The 23,066-nt window shown below is 47.6% G+C and overlaps 1 protein-coding gene across 1 annotated transcript in view; it reads right to left on the bottom strand.

The window, feature by feature from the left end:
• The window catches only part of IGFBP3 (insulin like growth factor binding protein 3), a 119,711-nt gene extending 97,065 nt beyond the window's left edge, over window positions 1-22,646 (bottom strand). Inside the window, exons 1-2 of the mRNA XM_077269392.1 lie at window positions 22,437-22,646; window positions 21,943-22,358 (exon numbers count right to left, since the gene is read on the bottom strand). Coding sequence (XP_077125507.1) covers window positions 21,943-22,288 — 346 coding nt within the window. The 5' untranslated portion in view covers window positions 22,289-22,358; window positions 22,437-22,646. The remainder of the gene's footprint in view (window positions 1-21,942; window positions 22,359-22,436) is intronic.
• Between the last annotated feature and the right edge of the window lie 420 nt (window positions 22,647-23,066).

The following is a 23,066-nucleotide window of genomic DNA, read 5'->3' as shown; positions in this document are numbered from 1 at the left end:
TGCTGCCTGGGGCCCCTGTGCTCTGCCTGGGGCCCCTGTGCTCTGCCTGGGGCCCCATATGCTGCCTGGGGCCCCTGTGCTCTGCCTGGGGCCCCATGTTCTGCCTGGGGCCCCTGTGCTCTGCCTGGGGCCACTGTGCTCTGCCTGGGGCCCCATATGCTGCCTGGGGCCCCTGTGCTCTGCCTGGGGCCCCATATGCTGCCTGGGGCCCCTGTGCTCTGCCTGGGGCCACTGTGCTCTGCCTGGGGCCCCATAGGCTGCCTGGGGCCCCTGTGCTCTGCCTGGGACCACTGTGCTCTGCCTGGGGCCCCATATGCTGCCTGGGGCCCCTGTGCTCTGCCTGGGGCCCCTGTGCTCTGCCTGGGTGTAGGACACTGGTGACGTCACTTATCTCCGGACATTAGCTCCGGACATTAGCTCCGGACAAAGCCACGGAAGTTGGCACAAATTGCAGGAAGTAGTATTCTAGGCAATTATATATTAGATGGGCATTTCCTGAAGGAAATACATGGTGCTTGAACAGCGCTACCAGCTTTACAGCAGCACTTTTCACACACGGGACTGGGGGGCGCGCTTACTTTTGCACCCGGGGCCGGGGGCGCGCTTACTTTTGCACCCGGGGGCGCACTTACTTTTGCACCCGGAGGCGCACTTACTTTTGCACCTGGGGGCGCACTTACTTTTGCACCCGGGGGCGCACTTACTTTTGCACCCGGGGGCGCACTTACTTTTGCACCCGGGGGCGCACTTACTTTTGCACCCGGGGGCGCACTTACTTTTGGGGCCGCACTTACTTTTGGTGGGCGGGGCTCCTCGGCCTCCGATTTGGTTGGTGGGGCCCCTCGTCCTCCGATTTGGTGGGTGGGGACCCTCGGCCTCCGATTTGGTGGGCGGGGACCGGCCTCCGATTTGGTGGGCGGGGACCCTCGGCCTCCGATTTGGTGGGTGGGGACCCTCGACCTCCGATTTGGTGGGCGGGGACCCTCGGCCTCCGATTTGGTGGGCGGGGCCCCTCGGCCTCCGATTTGGTGGGCGGGGTCCCTCGGCCTCCGATTTGGTGGGCGGGGACCCTCGGCCTCCGCTTTGGTTGGCGGGGCCCCACGGCCTCCGATTTGGTGGGCGGGGTCCCTCTGCCTCCGCTTTGGTGGGCGGGGCCGCTCGGCCTTCGATTTGGTGGGTGGGGCTCCTCGGCCTCCGATTTGGTTGGTGGGGCCCCTCGGCCTCCGATTTGGTGGGCGGGGACCCTCGGCCTCCGATTTGGTGGGCGGGGACCCTCGGCCTCCGATTTGGTGGGCGGGGACCCTCGGCCTCCAATTTGGTGGGCGGGGACCCTCGGCCTCCAATTTGGTGGGCGGGGCCCCTCGGCCTCCGATGTGGTGGGCGGGGCCCCTCGGCCTCCGCTTTGGTGGGCGGGGCCGGGCCCCTCGGCCTCCGCTTTGGTGGGCGGGGCCGCTCGGCCTTCGATTTGGTGGGCGGGGCTCCTCGGCCTCCGATTTGGTTGGCGGGGCCCATCGGCCTCCGATTTGGTTGGCGGGGCCCCTCGGCCTCCGATTTGGTGGGCGGGGACTCTCGGCCTCCGATTTGGTGGGCGGGGACCCTCGGCCTCCGATTTGGTGGGCGGGGACCCTCGGCCTCCAATTTGGTGGTCGGGGACCCTCGGCCTCCAATTTGGTGGTCGGGGACCCTCGGCCTCCGCTTTGGTGGGCGGGGCCCCTCGGCCTCCGCTTTGGTGGGCGGGGTCCCTCTGCCTCCGATTTGGTGGGCGGGGTCCCTCGGCCTCCGATTTGGTGTGCGGGGACCCTCGGCCTCCGATTTGGTGGGTGGGGACCCCCGGCCTCCGATTTGGTGGGTGGGGACCCTCGGCCTCCGATTTGGTGGGCGGGGACCCTCGGCCTCCGATTTGGTGGTCGGGGACCCTCGGCCTCCGATTTGGTGGGCGGGGCCCCTCGGCCTCCGATTTGGTGGGCGGGGTCCCTCTGCCTCCGATTTGGTGTGCGGGGACCCTCGGCCTCCGCTTTCGTGGGCGGGGCCCCTCGACCTTCGATTTGGTGGGCGGGGCTCCTCGGCCTCCGATTTGGTTGGTGGGGCCCCTCGGCCTCCAATTTGGTGGGCGGGGACCCTCGGCCTCCGATTTGGTGGGCGGGGACCCTCGGCCTCCGATTTGGTGGGCGGGGACCCTCGGCCTCCGCTTTGGTGGGTGGGGCCCGTCGGCCTCCGATTTGGTGGACAGGGCCCCTTGGCCTCCGATTTGGATGGTGTGGACCCTCGGCCTCCGATTTGGTGGGCGGGGACCCTCGGCCTCCGATTTGGTGGGCGGGGACCCTCGGCCTCCGATTTGGTGGGCGGGGACCCTCGGCCTCCGATTTGGTGGGCGGGGACCCTCGGCCTCCGATGTGGTGGGCGGGGCCCCTCGGCCTCCGATGTGGTGGGCGGGGCCCCTCGGCCTCCGATTTGGAGGGCGGGGACCCCCCGGCCTTCGATTTGGTGGGCGGGGACCCTCGGCCTCCGATTTGGTGGGCGGGGACCCTCGGCCTCCGATTTGGTGGGCGGGGACCCTCGGCCTCCGATTTGGTGGGCGGGGACCCTCGGCCTCCGATTTGGTGGGCGGGGACCCTCGGCCTCCGATTTGGTGGGCGGGGACCCTCGGCCTTTGATTTGGTGGGCGGGGACCCTCGGCCTCCAATTTGGTGGGCGGGGCCCCTCGGCCTCCGATTTGGTGGGCGGGGCCCCTCGGCCTCCGATTTGGTGGTCGGGGCCCCTCGGCCTCCGATTTGGTGGTCGGGGCCCCTCGGCCTCCGCTTTGGTGGGCGGGGCCGGGCCCCTCGGCCTCCGCTTTGGTGGGCGGGGCCGCTCGGCCTTCGATTTGGTGGGCGGGGCTCCTCGGCCTCCGATTTGGTTGGCGGGGCCCCTCGGCCTCCGATTTGGTGTGTGCTCTGCCTGGGGCCACTGTGCTCTGCCTGGGGCCCCATATGCTGCCTGGGGCCCCTGTGCTCTGCCTGGGGCCCCATATGCTGCCTGGGGCCCCTGTGCTCTGCCTGGGGCCCCTGTGCTCTGCCTGGGGCCCCATGTTCTGCCTGGGGCCCCTGTGCTCTGCCTGGAGCCACTGTGCTCTGCCTGGGTGTAGGACACTGGTGACGTCACTTATCTCCGGACATTAGCTCCGGACATTAGCTCCGGACATTAGCTCCGGACATTATGTCCGGACATTAGCTCCGGACAAAGCCACGGAAGTTGGCACAAATTGCAGGAAGTAGTATTCTAGGCAATTATATATTAGATATGTGGACGACATGTTTCGACACCACATGTGTCTTCCTCCAGGTCCAAATGAGTACTGAATGAAGACCGCAAATGTAGTATAGGGAAGGAGAAAAAAAAAAAGAAGGCCCATATGGGTTACTGGGTGTCACAGGTGTGTATAGAAAATTCCAATAGATTTGATTTAACCCAGTTAACCCCATAGCCAACAGTAACCCCTTGCGGTATTGATCCTTCCCTAAGGATTTCAACAACATGAAAAAAACTTAAAAATCCACATTAAATACAAATTAAAATCAACTATATCTATAGGATACAAAAAAAGATTCAAATTAAATATTCAGATATTCACAGCACAAAACAGGAAAAAAAGGGTGTTATTAGTGGAATTATTTCATATAAAATAAATTACTGTGACTATAGAGCTTCTATTATAACATCTCAATTTATATTTAATATTACATTATCAAGTCCATGCGGCTATTTAAACCACACGGCACTCTAGTTTCCAGTAAAAAAATCCACTTACTTTCCCTTGCCAGGATTTTTTCGTGTAAGTTGCCACCCCCCTAACGGGCTTAGACACTCTCTCTATTCCTTTGAAGGAATACGATTTTAGATCCCCATTATGCTTCTTGGCGAAATGTCATGAAACTGCAGAGAAACCTGCTGGAGGCAAATTAACCGCATCGGACAAATGTTTACGGATGCGTTTTTTTCAGAGGGTTCATGGTACAACCCACATATTGAAGTTCACAAATATTGCACTGAATTAGATAAATAACATTGTCCGTATTGCAATTTATAAAACTGCGTATTGGAAACTCTTTTTTGTTTGTAAAAGAGACAAATTTTTTATCCTTTGTAGCATACTGGCAACATTTGCACACGTTAGCTCCACATTTGTGGAAACCAACAGCACTAAGCCAGTTTTTCCTTTGATCTCATTCTACATCCACAAATAAGCTGGGAGACAAAAGGTTTTTTAATGTAGTTGCTCTTTTTGGCACAAATCAGACCATGTGATTATCCAAGATGTTTCTGAGAATTGTATCTTGTCGCAAAATAGTACTTAATAATAATAATAATACTTCCGTATGATATCAGTGATCTGGTTAAACTGTGGACTGTACCCCGTGGTGAATGTAATAATATTGTTATCCGTTTTATTTTTCTTACGTTTATGTATGAAAGGGACTCTTTCTGCTGTATATAGGATGACTGAGGGACTCTTTCTGCTGTATATAGGATTACTGAGGGACTCTTTCTGCTGTATATAGGATGACTGAGGGACTCTTTCTGCTGTATATAGGATTACTGAGGGACTCTTTCTGCTGTATATAGGATGACTGAGGGACTCTTTCTGCTGTATATAGGATTACTGAGGGACTCTTTCTGCTGTATATAGGATGACTGAGGGACTCTTTCTGCTGTATATAGGATTACTGAGGGACTCTTTCTGCTGTATATAGGATGACTGAGGGACTCTTTCTGCTGTATATAGGATGACTGAGGGACTCTTTCTGCTGTATATAGGATGACTGAGGGACTCTTTCTGCTGTATATAGGATGACTGAGGGACTCTTTCTGCTGTATATAGGATGACTGAGGGACTCTTTCTGCTGTATATAGGATGACTGAGGGACTCTTTCTGCTGAATATAGGATGACTGAGGGACTCTTTCTGCTGTACATAGGATTACTGAGGGACTCTTTCTGCTGTATATAGGATGACTGAGGGACTCTTTCTGCTGAATATAGGATGACTGAGGGACTCTTTCTGCTGTATATAGGATGACTGAGGGACTCTTTCTGCTGTATATAGGATGACTGAGGGACTCTTTCTGCTGTATATAGGATGACTGAGGGACTCTTTCTGCTGTATATAGTATGATTGAGGGACTCTTTCTGCTGTATATAGGATGACTGAGGGACTCTTTCTGCTGTATATAGGATGACTGAGGGACTCTTTCTGCTGTATATAGGATGACTGAGGGACTCTTTCTGCTGAATATAGGATGACTGAGGGACTCTTTCTGCTGTACATAGGATTACTGAGGGACTCTTTCTGCTGTATATAGGATGACTGAGGGACTCTTTCTGCTGAATATAGGATGACTGAGGGACTCTTTCTGCTGTATATAGGATGACTGAGGGACTCTTTCTGCTGTATATAGGATGACTGAGGGACTCTTTCTGCTGTATATAGGATGACTGAGGGACTCTTTCTGCTATATATAGGATGACTGAGGGACTCTTTCTGCTTTATATAGGATGACTGAGGGACTCTTTCTGCTGCATATAGGATGACTGAGTGATTCTTTCTGCTATATACAGGATTACTGAGGGACTCTTTCTGATCACTGAGGGACTTTTTCAGCTGTATATAGGATGACTGAGAGACTATTTCTGCTATATATATATATATATATATATATAATGACTGAGGGAATCTTTCTGCTGTATATAGGATGACTGAGGGACTCTTTCTCCTGTATATATATATATATATATATATATATATATATATATATATATATATAGGATGACTGAGGGACTCTTTCTGCTATACATAGGATGACTGAGGGACTCTTTCTGCTGTATATAGGATGACTGAGGGACTAAATGGGGATCTAAAATCTTTTTCATTCAAAGGAATAGAGAAAGTGTCACCCGTTGGGGGGGAGCAACTTACATGAAAAAATCCTAGCAAGGGAAAGTACCGTATATACTCGAGTATAAGCTGAGATTTTCAGCCCAAATTTTTGGGCTGAAAGTGCCCCTCTCGGCTAATACTCGAGTCACGGTCTGTGGCAGGGTCGGCGGGTGAGGGGGAGAGGGCGCTGAGGCATACTTACCTAGTCCCGACGATCCTGACGCTCCCCCTGCCCGTCACACTGTCTTCGGGTGCCGCAGCTCTTCCCCTGTACAGCGGTCACGTGGGACCACTCATTAGAGAAATGAATATTCATTTCTCTAATCAGCGGTGCCGGTGACCGCTGATAGAGGAAGAGGCTGCGGCACCCGGAGACCAGCTGTCCGGGGGAAGGAGCGGGACGCCGGGAGCAGGTAAGTATCGCATATTTCCCGATCTCTTTGCAGGTGACTTTATTAAACATCCATCTTCACGGCACGGGGGTGTGTATTACAGGATGTGTGAGAGCCGAACGACGGCCGTTTCGCACCGACCAGGAACCCGTAGAAGCACCTGGTCGGTGCGAAACGGCCGTCGTTCGGCTCTCACACATCCTGTAATACACACCCCCGTGCCGTGAAGATGGATGTTTAATAAAGTCACCTGCAAAGAGATCGGTGAGTGCGGCCTTTATTTCTACTGTTTTATCGTTGTGAAAGCATCTTTCTGGCCATGGCACCCAAGATCTAAGGCTGACAAGGCAGCAGTTAGTAAGAAGTTGTTAATTTGGAGTTCACATCTCAGAGTTCGGCTCGAGCGAGCAGGCAGTGCGGGTTACTGTTATCTACACGTACTTTAAGTATCGCATATTTACCTGTCCTCGTTCCACACGCCGGGCGCCGCTCTGTCTTCCCGGCGTCTCTCTGCTCTGACTCTGCAGGTCAGAGGGCGCGATGACGCATATAGTGTGCGCGCCGCCCTCTGCCTGATCAGTCAGTGCGGAGAGACACTGGGACCGGACGCTGGGGAGCTCCAAGCAAGAGAGGTGAATATGTGTTTTGTTTTTTTTATTGCAGCAGCAGCAGCGTTATATATGGCACAGATTTATGTGGAGCATCTATGGGGCCAAACTGAACGGTGCAGAGCATTCCATATGGGGCAGCTTTATAATGAGCATCTATGGGGCCAAACTTAACGGTGCAGAGCATTCCATATGGGGCAGCTTTATAATGAGCATCTATGGGGCCAAACTGAACGGTGCAGAGCATATAGGGCACAGCTATATAAGGAGCATCTATGGGGCCAAACTGAACGGTGCAGAGCATTCCATATGGGGCAGCTTTATAATGAGCATCTATGGGGCCAAACTGAACGGTGCAGAGCATATATGGCACAGCTTTATAATGAGCATCTATGGGGCCAAACTGAACGGTGCAGAGCATATATGGCACAGCTTTATATGGAGCATCTATAGGGCCATAATGAACGGTGCAGAGCATTGTATATGGGGCACAGCTTTATAAGGAGCATCTAAGGGGCCATACTGAACGGTGCAGAGCATTATATACGGCACAGCTTTATAAGGAGCATCTATGGGGCCAAACTGAACGGTGCAGAGCATATAGGGCACAGCTTTATAAGGAGCATCTATGGGGCCAAACTGAACAGTGCAGAGCATATAGGGAACAGATTTATAATGAGCATCTATGGGGCCAAACTGAACGGTGCAGAGCATATAGGGCACAGCTTTATAATGAGCATCTATGGGGCCAAACTGAACGGTGCAGAGCATATATGGCACAGCTTTATATGGAGCATCTATAGGGCCATAATGAACGGTGCAGAGCATTGTATATGGGGCACAGCTTTATATGGAGCATCTATGGGGCCATAACGAACGGTGCAGAGCATTCCATATGGCACAGCTATATATGGATAATATATGGGGCAATAATCAATGGTATGGAGCATTATATATGGCACAGCTTTATATGGAGCATCTATGGGGCAATAATGAATGGTATGGAGCATCTATTTTTATTTTTGAAATTCATCGGTAGCTGCTGCACTTTCCACCCTAGGCTTATACTCGAGTCAATAAGTTTTCCCAGTTTTTTGTGGCAAAATTAGGGGGGTCGGCTTATACTCGGGTCGGCTTATACTTGAGTATATACGGTAAGTGAATTTTTTTACTGGAAACTAGAGTGCTGTGTGGTTTAAATAGCCGCATGGACTTGATAAAGCAATATTAAATATAAATTGAGTTGTTATAATAGAAGCTCTATAGTCACAGTAATTTATTTAATATGAAATAATTCCACTATTAACCCCCTTTTTTATCCTGTTTTGTGCTGTGAATATCTGAATATTTAATATGAATCTTTTTTGTATCCAATAGATATAGTTGATTTTAATTTGTATTTAATGTGGATTTTAAATGTTCGTTTTTTTCATGTTGTTGAAATCCTTAGGGAAGGATCAATACCGCAAGGGGTTACTGTTGGCCATGGGGTTAACTGGGTTAAATCAAATCTATTGGAATTTTCTATACACACCTGTGACACCCAGTAACCCATATGGGCCTTTTTTTTTCCCCTTCCCTATACTACATTTGCGGTTTTGATTCAGTACTCATTTGGACCTGGAGGAAGACACATGTGGCGTCGAAACATGTCGTCCATAAGGGATTGAATGTATGCAATATTATAACTGAAGAGATCTGGAACTTTTTAATGGATAAATAAAAGGTGTATTTTACTCTACCATTGGACTGATCGCTGGAGAAAAAAAAAAAAAAAAAAAAAATTATATATATATATATATATATATATATATATATATATATATATATATATATAATGACTGAGGGGCTCTTTCTGCTATAAGATGACTGAGGGACTCTTCTGCTGTATATAGGATGACTGAGGGACTCTTTCTGCTACAAACAGGATGACTGAGGGACTCTTTCTGCTGTATATAGGATGACTGAGGGACTCTTTCTGCTGTATACTGGATAACTGAGGGACACTTTCTGCTGTATACAGGATGACTGAGGGACGCTTTCTGCTGTATATATAGGATGACTGAGGGACTCATTCTGCTATATATAGGATGACTGAGGGACTCTTTCCGCTGTACAAAGGATGACTGAGGGACTCTTTCCGCTATATATAGTATGACTGAGGGACTCTTTCTGCTATATAAAGGATGACTGAGGGTCTCTTTCTGCTGTATATAGGATGACTGAGGGACTCTTTCCGCTATATATAGGATGACTGAGGGACTCTTTCTGCTGTATATGGGATGACTGAGGGACTCTTTCTGCTGTATATAGGATGACTGAGGGTCTCTTTCTGCTGTATATAGGATGACTGAGGGACTCTTTCTGCTGTATATAGGATGACTGAGGGACTCTTTCTGCTGTATATAGGATGACTGAGGGACTCTTTCTGCTGTATATAAGATGACTGAGGGACTCTTTCTGCTGTATATAGGATGACTGAGGGACTCTTTCTGCTGTATATGGGATGACTGAGGGACTCTTTCTGCTGTATATATGATGACTGAGGGACTCTTTCTGCTGTATACAGGATGACTGAGGGACTCTTTCCGCTATATATAGGATGACTGAGGGACTCTTTCTGCTATATATAGGATGACTGAGGGACTCTTTCAGCTGTATATAGGATGATTGAGGGACTCTTTCTGCTATATATAGCAAGACTGAGGGACTCTTTCCGCTATATATAGGATGACTGAGGGACTCTTTCTGCTGTATACTGGATAACTGAGGGACACTTTCTGCTGTATACAGGATGACTGAGGGACGCTTTCTGCTGTATATATAGGATGACTGAGGGACTCATTCTGCTATATATAGGATGACTGAGGGACTCTTTCCGCTGTACAAAGGATGACTGAGGGACTCTTTCCGCTATATATAGTATGACTGAGGGACTCTATCTGCTATATACAGGATGACTGAGGGTCTCTTTCTGCTGTATATAGGATGACTGAGGGACTCTTTCCGCTATATATAGGATGACTGAGGGACTCTTTCTGCTGTATATGGGATGACTGAGGGACTCTTTCTGCTGTATATAGGATGACTAAGGGTCTCTTTCTGCTGTATATAGGATGACTGAGGGACTCTTTCTGCTGTATATAGGATGACTGAGGGACTCTTTCTGCTGTATATAGGATGACTGAGGGACTCTTTCTGCTGTATATGGGATGACTGAGGGACTCTTTCTGCTATATATAGGATGACTGAGGGACTCTTTCTGCTGTATACAGGATGACTGAGGGACTCTTTCCGCTATATATAGGATGACTGAGGGACTCTTTCTGCTGTATATGGGATGACTGAGGGACTCTTTCTGCTGCATATAGGATGACTGAGGGTCTCTTTCTGCTGTATATAGGATGACTGAGGGTCTCTTTCTGCTGTATATAGGATGACTGAGGGACTCTTTCTGCTGTATATGGGATGACTGAGGGACTCTTTCTGCTATATATAGGATGACTGAGGGACTCTTTCTGCTGTATATGGGATGACTGAGGGACTCTTTCTGCTATATATAGGATGACTGAGGGACTCTTTCTGCTGTATATAGGATGACTGAGGGACTCTTTCTACTGTATATAGGATGACTGAGGGACTCTTTCTGCTATATATAGGATGACTGAGGGACTCTTTCAGCTGTATATAGGATGATTGAGGGACTCTTTCTGCTATATATAGCAAGACTGAGGGACTCTTTCCGCTATATATAGGATGACTGAGGGACTCTTTCTGCTATATATAGGATGACTGAGGGACTCTTTCCGCTATATATAGGATGACTGTGGGAATTTTTCTGCTGTATATAGGATGACTGAGGGACTCTTTCTGCTATATATAGGATGACTGAGGGACTCTTTCAGCTGTATATAGGATGACCGAGGGACTCTTTCTGCTATATATAGCATGACTGAGGGACTGTTTCCACTATATATAGGATGACTGAGGGACTCTTTCTGCTATATATAGGATGACTGAGGGACTCTTTCTGCTGTATATGGGATGACTGAGGGACTCTTTCTGCTATATATAGGATGACTGAGGGACTCTTTCTGCTGTATATAGGATGACTGAGGGACTCTTTCTGCTATATATAGGATGACTGAGGGACTCTTTCCGCTATATATAGGATGACTGAGGGACTCTTTCTGCTGTATATAGGATGACTGAGGGACTCTTTCTGCTATATATAGGATGACTGAGGGACTCTTTCAGCTGTATATAGGATGATTGAGGGACTCTTTCTGCTATACAGTATATAGGATGACTGAGGGACTCTTTCTGCTGTATACAGGATGACTGAGGGACTCTTTCCGCTATATATAGTATGACTGAGGGACTCTTTCTGCTATATATTGGATGATTGAGGGACTATTTCTGCTGTATATAGGATGACTGAGGGACTCTTTCTGCTGTATATAGGATGACTGAGGGACTCTTTCTGCTATATATAGGATGACTGAGGGACTCTTTCTGCTATACAGTATATAGGATGACTGAGGGACTCTTTCTGCTGTATAAAGGATGACTGAGGGACTCTTTCCGCTGTATATAGGATGACTGAGGGACTCTTTCTGCTACATATAGGATGACTGAGGGACTCTTTCTGCTATACAGTATATAGGATGACTGAGGGACTCTTTCTGCTGTATATAGGATGACTGAGGGACTCTTTCTGCTATATATAGTATGACTGAGGGACTCTTTCCGCTGTATATAGGATGACTGAGGGACTCTTTCTGCTACATATAGGATGACTCAGGGACTCTTTCTGCTATACAGTATATAGGATGACTGAGGGACTCTTTCTGCTGTATATAGGATGACTGAGGGACTCTTTCTGCTGTATATAGGATGACTGAGGGACTCTTTCTGCTGTATATAGGATGACTGAGGGACTCTTTCTGCTGTATATAGGATGACCGAGGGACTCTTTCTGCTGTATATAGGATGACTGAGGGACTCTTTCTGCTGTATATATGATGACTGAGGGACTCTTTCTGCTGTATACAGGATGACTGAGGGACTCTTTCCGCTATGTATAGGTTGACTGAACGATTCTTTCTGCTATATATAGGATGACTGAGGGACTCTTTCTGCTGTATATAGGATGACTGAGGGACACTTTCTGCTGTATATAGGATGACTGAGGGACTCTTTCCGCTGTACATAGGATGACCGAGGGACTCTTTCTGCTATACAGTATACAGGATGACTGAGGGACTCTTTGTGCTGTGTATAGGATGACTGAGGGACTCTTTCTGCTGTATATAGGATGACTGAGGGACTCTTTCCGCTGTATATAGGATGACTGAGGGACTCTTTCTGCTATACAGTATACAGGATGACTGAGGGACTCTTTGTGCTGTGTATAGGATGACTGAAGGACTCTTTCTGCTGTATATAGGATGACTGAGGGACTCTTTCCGCTGTATATAGGATGACTGAGGGACTCTTTCTGCTATACAGTATACAGGATGACTGAGGGACTCTTTGTGCTGTGTATAGGATGACTGAGGGACTCTTTCTGCTGTATATAGGATGACTGAGGGACTCTTTCCGCTGTATATAGGATGCCTGAGGGACTCTTTCCGCTATATATAGGATGACTGAGGGACTCTTTCCGCTGTATACAGGATGACTGAGGGACTCTTTCCGCTATATATAGGATGACTGAGGGACTGTTTCTGCTATATATAGTATGACTGAGGGACTCTATCCGCTGTATATAGGATGACTGAGGGACTCTTTCTGCTACATATAGGATGACTGAGGGACTCTTTCTGCTATACAGTATATAGGATGACTGAGGGACTCTTTCTGCTGTATATAGGATGACTGAGGGACTCTTTCTGCTATACAGTATACAGGATGACTGAGGGACTCTTTGTGCTGTGTATAGGATGACTGAGGGACTCTTTCTGCTGTATATAGGATGACTGAGGGACTCTTTCCGCTGTATATAGGATGACTGAGGGACTCTTTCTGCTATACAGTATACAGGATGACTGAGGGACTCTTTGTGCTGTGTATAGGATGACTGAGGGACTCTTTCTGCTGTATATAGGATGACTGAGGGACTCTTTCCGCTGTATATAGGATGCCTGAGGGACTCTTTCCGCTATATATAGGATGACTGAGGGACTCTTTCTGCTGTATACAGGATGACTGAGGGACTCTTTCCGCTATATATAGGATGACTGAGGGACTGTTTCTGCTATATATAGTATGAGTGAGGGACTCTTTCCGCTGTATATAGGATGACTGAGGGACTCTTTCTGCTACATATAGGATGACTGAGGGACTCTTTCTGCTATATATAGGATGACTGAGGGACTCTTTCTGCTGTATATAGGATGACTGAGGGACTCTTATTGCTATATATAGGATGACTGAGGGACTCTTTCCGCTATATATAGGATGACTGAGGGACTCTTTCTGCTGTATATAGGATGACTGAGGGACTCTTTCTGCTATATATAGGATGACTGAGGGACTCTTTCAGCTGTATATAGGATGACTGAGGGACTCTTTCTGCTATACAGTATATAGGATGACTGAGGGACTCTTTCTGCTGTATACAGGATGACTGAGGGACTCTTTCCGCTATATATAGTATGACTGAGGGACTCTTTCTGCTATATATTGGATGATTGAGGGACTATTTCTGCTGTATATAGGATGACTGAGGGACTCTTTCTGCTGTATATAGGATGACTGAGGGACTCTTTCTGCTATATATAGGATGACTGAGGGACTCTTTCTGCTATACAGTATATAGGATGACTGAGGGACTCTTTCTGCTGTATAAAGGATGACTGAGGGACTCTTTCCGCTGTATATAGGATGACTGAGGGACTCTTTCTGCTACATATAGGATGACTGAGGGACTCTTTCTGCTATACAGTATATAGGATGACTGAGGGACTCTTTCTGCTGTATATAGGATGACTGAGGGACTCTTTCTGCTATATATAGTATGACTGAGGGACTCTTTCCGCTGTATATAGGATGACTGAGGGACTCTTTCTGCTACATATAGGATGACTGAGGGACTCTTTCTGCTATACAGTATATAGGATGACTGAGGGACTCTTTCTGCTGTATATAGGATGACTGAGGGACTCTTTCTGCTGTATATAGGATGACTGAGGGACTCTTTCTGCTGTATATAGGATGACCGAGGGACTCTTTCTGCTGTATATAGGATGACTGAGGGACTCTTTCTGCTGTATATATGATGACTGAGGGACTCTTTCTGCTGTATACAGGATGACTGAGGGACTCTTTCCGCTATGTATAGGTTGACTGAACGATTCTTTCTGCTATATATAGGATGACTGAGGGACTCTTTCTGCTGTATATAGGATGACTGAGGGACACTTTCTGCTGTATATAGGATGACTGAGGGACTCTTTCCGCTGTACATAGGATGACCGAGGGACTCTTTCTGCTATACAGTATACAGGATGACTGAGGGACTCTTTGTGCTGTGTATAGGATGACTGAGGGACTCTTTCTGCTGTATATAGGATGACTGAGGGACTCTTTCCGCTGTATATAGGATGACTGAGGGACTCTTTCTGCTATACAGTATACAGGATGACTGAGGGACTCTTTGTGCTGTGTATAGGATGACTGAGGGACTCTTTCTGCTGTATATAGGATGACTGAGGGACTCTTTCCGCTGTATATAGGATGACTGAGGGACTCTTTCTGCTATACAGTATACAGGATGACTGAGGGACTCTTTGTGCTGTGTATAGGATGACTGAGGGACTCTTTCTGCTGTATATAGGATGACTGAGGGACTCTTTCCGCTGTATATAGGATGCCTGAGGGACTCTTTCCGCTATATATAGGATGACTGAGGGACTCTTTCTGCTGTATACAGGATGACTGAGGGACTCTTTCCGCTATATATAGGATGACTGAGGGACTGTTTCTGCTATATATAGTATGACTGAGGGACTCTTTCCGCTGTATATAGGATGACTGAGGGACTCTTTCTGCTACATATAGGATGACTGAGGGACTCTTTCTGCTATACAGTATATAGGATGACTGAGGGACTCTTTCTGCTGTATATAGGATGACTGAGGGACTCTTTCTGCTGTATATAGGATGACCGAGGGACTCTTTCTGCTGTATATATGATGACTGAGGGACTCTTTCTGCTGTATATATGATGACTGAGGGACTCTTTCTGCTGTATACAGGATGACTGAGGGACTCTTTCCGCTATGTATAGGATGACTGAACGATTCTGTCTGCTATATATAGGATGACTGAGGGACTCTTTCTGCTATACAGTATATAGGATGACTGAGGGACTCTTTCTGCTGTATACAGGATGACTGAGGGACTCTTTCTGCTGTATACAGGATGACTGAGGGACTCTTTCTGCTGTATACAGGATGACTGAGGGACTCTTTCCGCTATATATATATAGTATGACTGAGGGACTCTTTCTGCTATATATAGGATGACTGAGGGACTCTTTCCGCTATATATAGTATGACTGAGGGACTCTTTCTGCTATATATAGTATGACTGAGGGACTCTTTGTGCTGTGTATAGGATGACTGAGGGACTCTTTCTGCTGTATATAGGATGACTGAGGGACTTTTTCTGCTGTATATAGGATGAATGAGGGACTCTTTCTGCAGTATATATGATGACTGAGGGACTCTTTCTGCTGTATATAGGATGGCTGAGGGACTCTTTCTGCTATATATAGGATGACTGAGGGACTCTTTCTGCTATATATAGGATGACTGAGGGACTCTTTCCGCTGTATATAGGATGACTGAGGGACTCTTTCCACTGTATATAGGATGACTGAGCGACTTTTTCTGCTGTATATAGGATGACTGAGGGACTCTCTGCTGTATACAGGATGACTGAGGGACTCTCTCCTGTATACAGGATGACTGAGGGACTCTCTGCTATATATAGGATGACTGAGGGACTCTTTCTGCTGTATATATAGGATGACTGAGGGACTCTTTCTGCTGAATATAGGATGACTGAGGGACTCTTTCTGCTGTATATAGGATGACTGAGGGACTCTTTCTGCTATATATAGGATGACTGAGGGACTCTCTGCTGTATATAGGATGACTGAGGGACTCTTTCTGCTGTATATAGGATGACTGAGGGACTCTCTCTCTCTCTCTATATATATATATATATATATATATATATATAGGATGACTGTGGGACTCTTTCCGCTGTATAAAGGATGACTGAGGGACTTTTTCTGCTATACAGTATATAGGATGACTGAGGGACTCTTTCTGCTGTATATAGGATGACTGAGGGACTCTTTCCGCTGTATATAGGATGACTGAGGGACTCTTTCTGCTACATATAGGATGACTGAGGGACTCTATCTGCTATACAGTATATAGGATGACTGAGGGACTCTTTCTGCTGTATACAGGATGACTGAGGGACTCTTTCTGCTGTATAAAGGATGACTGAGGGACTCTTTCCGCTGTATATAGGATGACTGAGGGACTCTTTCTGCTATATGTAGGATGACTGAGGGACTCTTTCTGCTATATATAGGATGACTGAGGGACTCTTTCCGCTGTATATAGGATGACTGAGGGACTCTTTCCACTGTATATAGGATGACTGAGCGACTTTTTCTGCTGTATATAGGATGACTGAGGGACTCTCTGCTGTATACAGGATGACTGAGGGACTCTCTCCTGTATACAGGATGACTGAGGGACTCTCTCCTGTATACAGGATGACTGAGGGACTCTCTGCTATATATAGGATGACTGAGGGACTCTTTCTGCTGTATATATAGGATGACTGAGGGACTCTTTCTGCTGAATATAGGATGACTGAGGGACTCTTTCTGCTGTATATAGGATGACTGAGGGACTCTTTCTGCTATATATAGGATGACTGAGGGACTCTCTGCTGTATATAGGATGACTGAGGGACTCTTTCTGCTGTATATAGGATGACTGAGGGACTCTCTCTCTCTCTCTATATATATATATATATATATATATATAGGATGACTGTGGGACTCTTTCCGCTGTATAAAGGATGACTGAGGGACTTTTTCTGCTATACAGTATATAGGATGACTGAGGGACTCTTTCTGCTGTATATAGGATGACTGACGGACTCTTTCCGCTGTATATAGGATGACTGAGGGACTCTTTCTGCTACATATAGGATGACTGAGGGACTCTTTCTGCTATATATAGGATGACTGAGGGACTCTTTCCGCTGTATATAGGATGACTGAGGGACTCTTTCCATTGTATATAGGATGACTGAGGGACTCTTTCCACTGTATATAGGATGACTGAGCTACTTTTTCTGCTGTATATAGGATGACTGAGGGACTTTTGCTGTATATAGGATGACTGTGGGACTCTCTGCTGTATACAGGATGACTGAGGAACTCTCTGCTGTATATAGGAAGACTGAGGGACTCCTGCTGTATATAGGAAGACTGAGGGACTCTTTCTGCTGTATATATAGGATGACTGAGGAACTCTTTCTGCTGAATATAGGATGACTGAGGGACTCTTTCTGCTGTATATAGGATGACTGAGGGACTCTTTCTGCTGTATATAGGATGACTGAGGGACTCTTTCTGCTGTATATAGGATGACTGAGGGACTCTTTCTGCTGAATATAGGATGACTGAGGGACTCTTTCTGCTGTATATAGGATGACTGAGGGACTCTTTCTGCTGTATATAGGATGACTGAGGGACTCTTTCTGCTGTATATAGGATGACTGAGTGACTCTTTCTGCTGTATATAGGATGACTGAGTGACTCTTTCTGCTGTATACAGGATGACTGAGGGACTCTTTCTGCTGTATAAAGGGTGACTGAGGGACTCTTTCCGCTATATATAGGATGACTGAGGGACTCTTTTTGCTATATATAGGATGACTGAGGGACTCTTTCCGCTGTATATAGGATGACTGAGGGACTTTTTCCTCTGTATGTAGGATGACTGAGGGACTCTTTCCGCTGTATATAGGATGACTGAGGGTCTCTTTCCACTGTATATAGGATGACTGAGCGACTTTTTCTGCTGTATATAGGATGACTGAGGGACTCTCTGCTGTATACAGGATGACTGAGGGACTCTTTGCTCTATATAGGATGACTGAGGGACTGTTTCTGCTATATACAGGATGACTGAGGGACTCTTTCTGCTGTATACAGGATGCCTGAGGGACTCTTTCTGCTGTATACAGGATGACTGAGGGACTCTTTCCGATATATATAGTATGACTGAGGGACTCTTTCTGCTGTATATAGGATGACAAAGGGACTCTCTCTCTCTCTCTATATAGGATGACTGCGGGACTCTTTCCGCTGTATACAGGATGACTGAGGGACTCTTTCTGCTATACAGTATATAGGGTGACTGAGGGACTCTTTCTGCTGTATATAGGATGACTGAGGGACTCTTTCTGCTGTATATAGGATGACTGAGGGACTCTTTCTGCTGTATATAGGATGACTGAGGGACTCTTTCTGCTGTATATAGGATGACTGAGAAACTCTTTCTGCTGTATATAGGATGACTGAGGGACTCTTTCCGCTGTATATAGGATGACTGAGGGACTCTTTCTGCTATATATAGGATGACTGAGGAACTCTTTCTGCTATACATTATATAGGATGACTGAGGGACTCTTTCTGCTGTATACAGGATGACTGAGGGATTCTTTCTGCTGTATATACGATGACTGAGGGACTCTTTTTCCTGTATATAGGATGACTGAGGCACTCTTTCCGCTGTATATAGGATGACTGAGGCACTCTTTCCGCTATATATAGTATGACTGAGGGACTCTTTCTGCTGTATCTAGGATGACTGAGGGACTCTTTCTGCTGTATATAGGATGACTGAGGGACTTTTCTGCTGTATATAGGATGACTGAGGGACTCTTTCTGCTGTATATAGGATGACTGAGGGACTCTTTCTGCTGAATATAGGATGACTGAGGGACTCTTTCTGCTGTATATAGGATGACTGAGGGACTCTTTCTGCTGAATATAGGATGACTGAGGGACTCTTTCTGCTGTATATAGGATGACTGAGGGACTCTTTCTGCTATATATAGGATGACTGAGGGACTCTCTGCTGTATATAGGATGACTGAGGGACTCTTTCTGCTGTATATAGGATGACTGAGGGACTCTTTCTGCTGTATATAGGATGACTGAGGGACTCTTTCTGCTATATATATAGGATGACTGAGGGACTCTGCTGTATATAAGATGACTGAGGGACTCTTTCTGCTGTATTACAGGATGACTGACGGACTCTTTCTGTTGTATACAGGATGACTGAGGGACTCTTTCTGCTGTATAAAGGGTGACTGAGGGACTCTTTTTGCTATATATAGGATGACTGAGGGACTCTTTTTGCTATATATAGGATGACTGAGGGACTCTTTCCGCTGTATATAGGATGACTGAGGTACTTTTTCCTCTGTATGTAGGATGACTGAGGGACTCTTTCCGCTGTATATAGGATGACTGAGGGTCTCTTTCCACTGTATATAGGATGACTGAGCGACTTTTTCTGCTGTATATAGGATGACTGAGGGACTTCTGCTGTATATAGGATGACTGAGGGACTCTCTGCTGTATACAGGATGACTGAGGGACTCTTTGCTCTATATAGGATGACTGAGGGACTCTTTCTGCTGTATACAGGATGACTGAGGGACTCTTTCCGCTGTATACAGGATGACTGAGGGATTCTTTCCGATATATATAGTATGACTGAGGGACTCTTTCTGCTGTATATAGGATGACGGAGGGACTCTCTCTCTCTATATATATAGGATGACTGAGGGACTCTTTCCGCTGTATACAGGATGACTGAGGGACTCTTTCTGCTATACAGTATATAGGATGACTGAGGGACTCTTTCTGCTGTATATAGGATGACTGAGGGACTCTTTCTGCTATACAGTATATAGGATGACTGAGGGACTCTTTCTGCTGTATATAGGATGACTGAGGTACTCTTTCTGCTGTATATAGGATGACTGAGGGACTCTTTCTGCTGTATATAGGATGACTGCGGGACTCTTTCTGCTGTATATAGGATGACTGCGGGACTCTTTCCGCTGTATACAGGATGACTGAGGGACTCTTTCTGCTGTATATAGGATGACTGAGGGACTCTTTCTGCTGTATATAGGATGACTGAGGGACTCTTTCTGCTACATATAGGATGACTGAGGAACTCTTTCTGCTATACAGTATATAGGATGACTGAGGGACTCTTTCTGCTGTATACAGGATGACAGAGGGACTCTTTCTGCTGTATAAAGGATGACTGAGGGACTCTTTCCGCTATATATAGGATAACTGAGGGACTTTTTCCTCTGTATGTAGGATGACTGAGGGACTCTTTCCGCTGTATATAGGATGACTGAGGGACTCTTTCTGCTATATATAGGATGACTGAGGGACTCTTTCCGCTGTATATAGGATGACTGAGGGACTTTTTCCTCTGTATGTAGGATGACTGAGGGACTCTTTCCGCTGTATATAGGATGACTGAGGGACTCTTTCCACTGTATATAGGATGACTGAGGGACTTCTGCTGTATATAGGATGACTGAGGGACTCTGCTGTATACAGGATGACTGAGGGACTCTCTGCTGTATATAGGATGACTGAGGGTCTCTTTCTGCTGTATTCAGGATGACTGAGGGACTCTTTCTGCTGTATACAGGATGACTGAGGGACTCTTTCTGATATATATAGTATGACTGAGGGACTCTTTCTGCTGTATATATAGGATGACTGAGGGACTCTTTCTGCTGTATATAGGATGACTGAGGGACTCTTTCCGCTGTATATAGGATGACTGAGGGACTCTCTCTCTCTCTATATATATAGGATGACTGCGGGACTCTTTCCGCTGTATACAGGATGACTGAGGGACTCTGTTGTATATAGGATTACTGAGGGACTCTTTCTGCTATATATAGGATGACTGAGGGACTTCTGCTGTATATAGGATGACTGAGGGACTCTCTGCTGTATATAGGATGACTGAGGGATTTCTGCTATATATAGGATGACTGAGGGACTTCTGCTGTATATAGGATGACTGAGGGACTCTCTGCTGTATATAGGATGACTGAGGGATTTCTGCTGTATATAGGATGACTGAGGGACTCTCTGCTGTATATAGGATGACTGAGGGATTTCTGCTGTATATAGGATGACTGAGGGACTCTCTGCTGTATATAGGATGACTGAGGGACTTCTGCTGTATATAGGATGACTGAGCGACTTTTTCTGCTGTATATAGGATGACTGAGGGACTCTCTGCTGTATATAGGATGACTGAGGGACTTCTGCTGTATATAGGATGACTGAGGGACTCTCTGCTGTATATAGGATGACTGAGGGACTCTCTGCTGTATATAGGATGACTGAGGGACTTCTGCTGTATATAGGATGACTGAGCGACTTTTTCTGCTGTATATAGGATGACTGAGGGACTCTGCTGTATATAGGATGACTGAGGGACTTCTGCTGTATATAGGATGACTGAGGGACTCTCTGCTGTATATAGGATGACTGAGGGATTTCTGCTGTATATAGGATGACTGAGGGATTTCTGCTGTATATAGGATGACTGAGGGATTTCTGCTGTATATAGGATGACTGAGGGACTCTCTGCTGTATATAGGATGACTGAGGGATTTCTGCTGTATATAGGATGACTGAGGGATTTCTGCTGTATATAGGATGACTGAGGGATTTCTGCTGTATATAGGATGACTGAGGGACTCTTTCTGCTGTGGGCTGAGGGACCAGTGAAGGAGGTCTCTCTCTATACATTGGGTTTTGTCCCCCAGTGGTGTGTGGAGGAGCTCTGCCGCACAGATGTGGAGCCGGCTGATGTCGCAGGCACTGGCACAGTTGTCGCACTTTCCCTGCCGGCATCACTTACCTCCCAGCGGGTGAGGGTGGTCTCTGGCAGCGGTGACATTGGCGCAGACCCCCCGGCCCATCAGCAGGGCGTGCAGAGGTTTGGGCTCCTCGGGTCCCGGTCTGCACTGGAGCCCGGAGCCGCACTTGTGGCTGTACACCCCGCACTGGCTGCCCTCGGGCAGGGCACAGGTCCAGCAGCAGCCGCACAGGGGCTCTTGGGCGAATTCTGCACAGTCGGGACTCAGTGGCTTGCACTGTTCCAGGGCTTGGGAGTCGCAGGGTTCGCACTGGACTACCGGCCCAACCGCCCCCGCCAGCTGGCGCAGGCACAGCACTAGCACGGCTACACATAGCACGGACAGCATAGTGGCCAAAGTGGCGGCCAAGTGCGGAGGTGACGGCAACTACTGTAGAGAGATGTTCGGCTTCCAGGAGCTGCGGGGACAGAGAAGACGCCGGTTAGAGCGACACAAGCCGCGCTCCACAGGTCCGGTGCCGGCGGCAGGTACTCACCTGGCTGCAGCGCTCCCTCACAGGCACATGTTGCGGCTCCACATAAAAAAGTCCCGGGAGTCACGTGACCCGTCCTCTGTCTCCGGGGAGTCCGGTGTGTCCGCCCCAGTGCACTGCCGTTACCCCCTAGGCCTTCTGCTACTTGCCCCTCACCAGGTTCAATGCCCCATCTCATTCAAGTTCTGCCTATATAGAGAGGGAGCTGCAGACACGCCCCGACACATGAATAGTCAATAACGTCCGGCCGTGGGAGCAGGCGGCCAGGCGCAATCCAGGCTTCGGTGTAACGGGAGGAGGAGGAGAAGGGGAGTCTCGGAATCTGATTTGTGTTCCTGTGCACCTCAGAGAACACCCAGTAATGCGGCGCAGCACAGGGCACTGGCTCCTTTTGTCTCACACATATGTGCTGGGAAAGTGCAGGCAGTCAGCGAATGTGTCACATTGGCACCGTGTACGGGCAGGAGCCCTCAGTGTGCCACACATGCCCATAGTGCCTGCACCCTATGCCAACGCTCCTACTGCACCTCGTGTATAGTACTAAATCCAGGGCAAGTCATGGGGCACTGCCCATGTAATTCCAGTGTGCTGGGCACCATGATGGGGCAATGCCCATGTAATTCCAGTGTGCTG

This window comes from Ranitomeya variabilis, chromosome 6 (assembly GCF_051348905.1).
Source record: "Ranitomeya variabilis isolate aRanVar5 chromosome 6, aRanVar5.hap1, whole genome shotgun sequence".
Classification (NCBI taxonomy): domain Eukaryota; kingdom Metazoa; phylum Chordata; class Amphibia; order Anura; family Dendrobatidae; genus Ranitomeya; species Ranitomeya variabilis.
The sequence above is the reverse complement of the archived record's forward strand: the minus strand, read 5'-3'. Positions and strand labels throughout refer to the sequence as shown.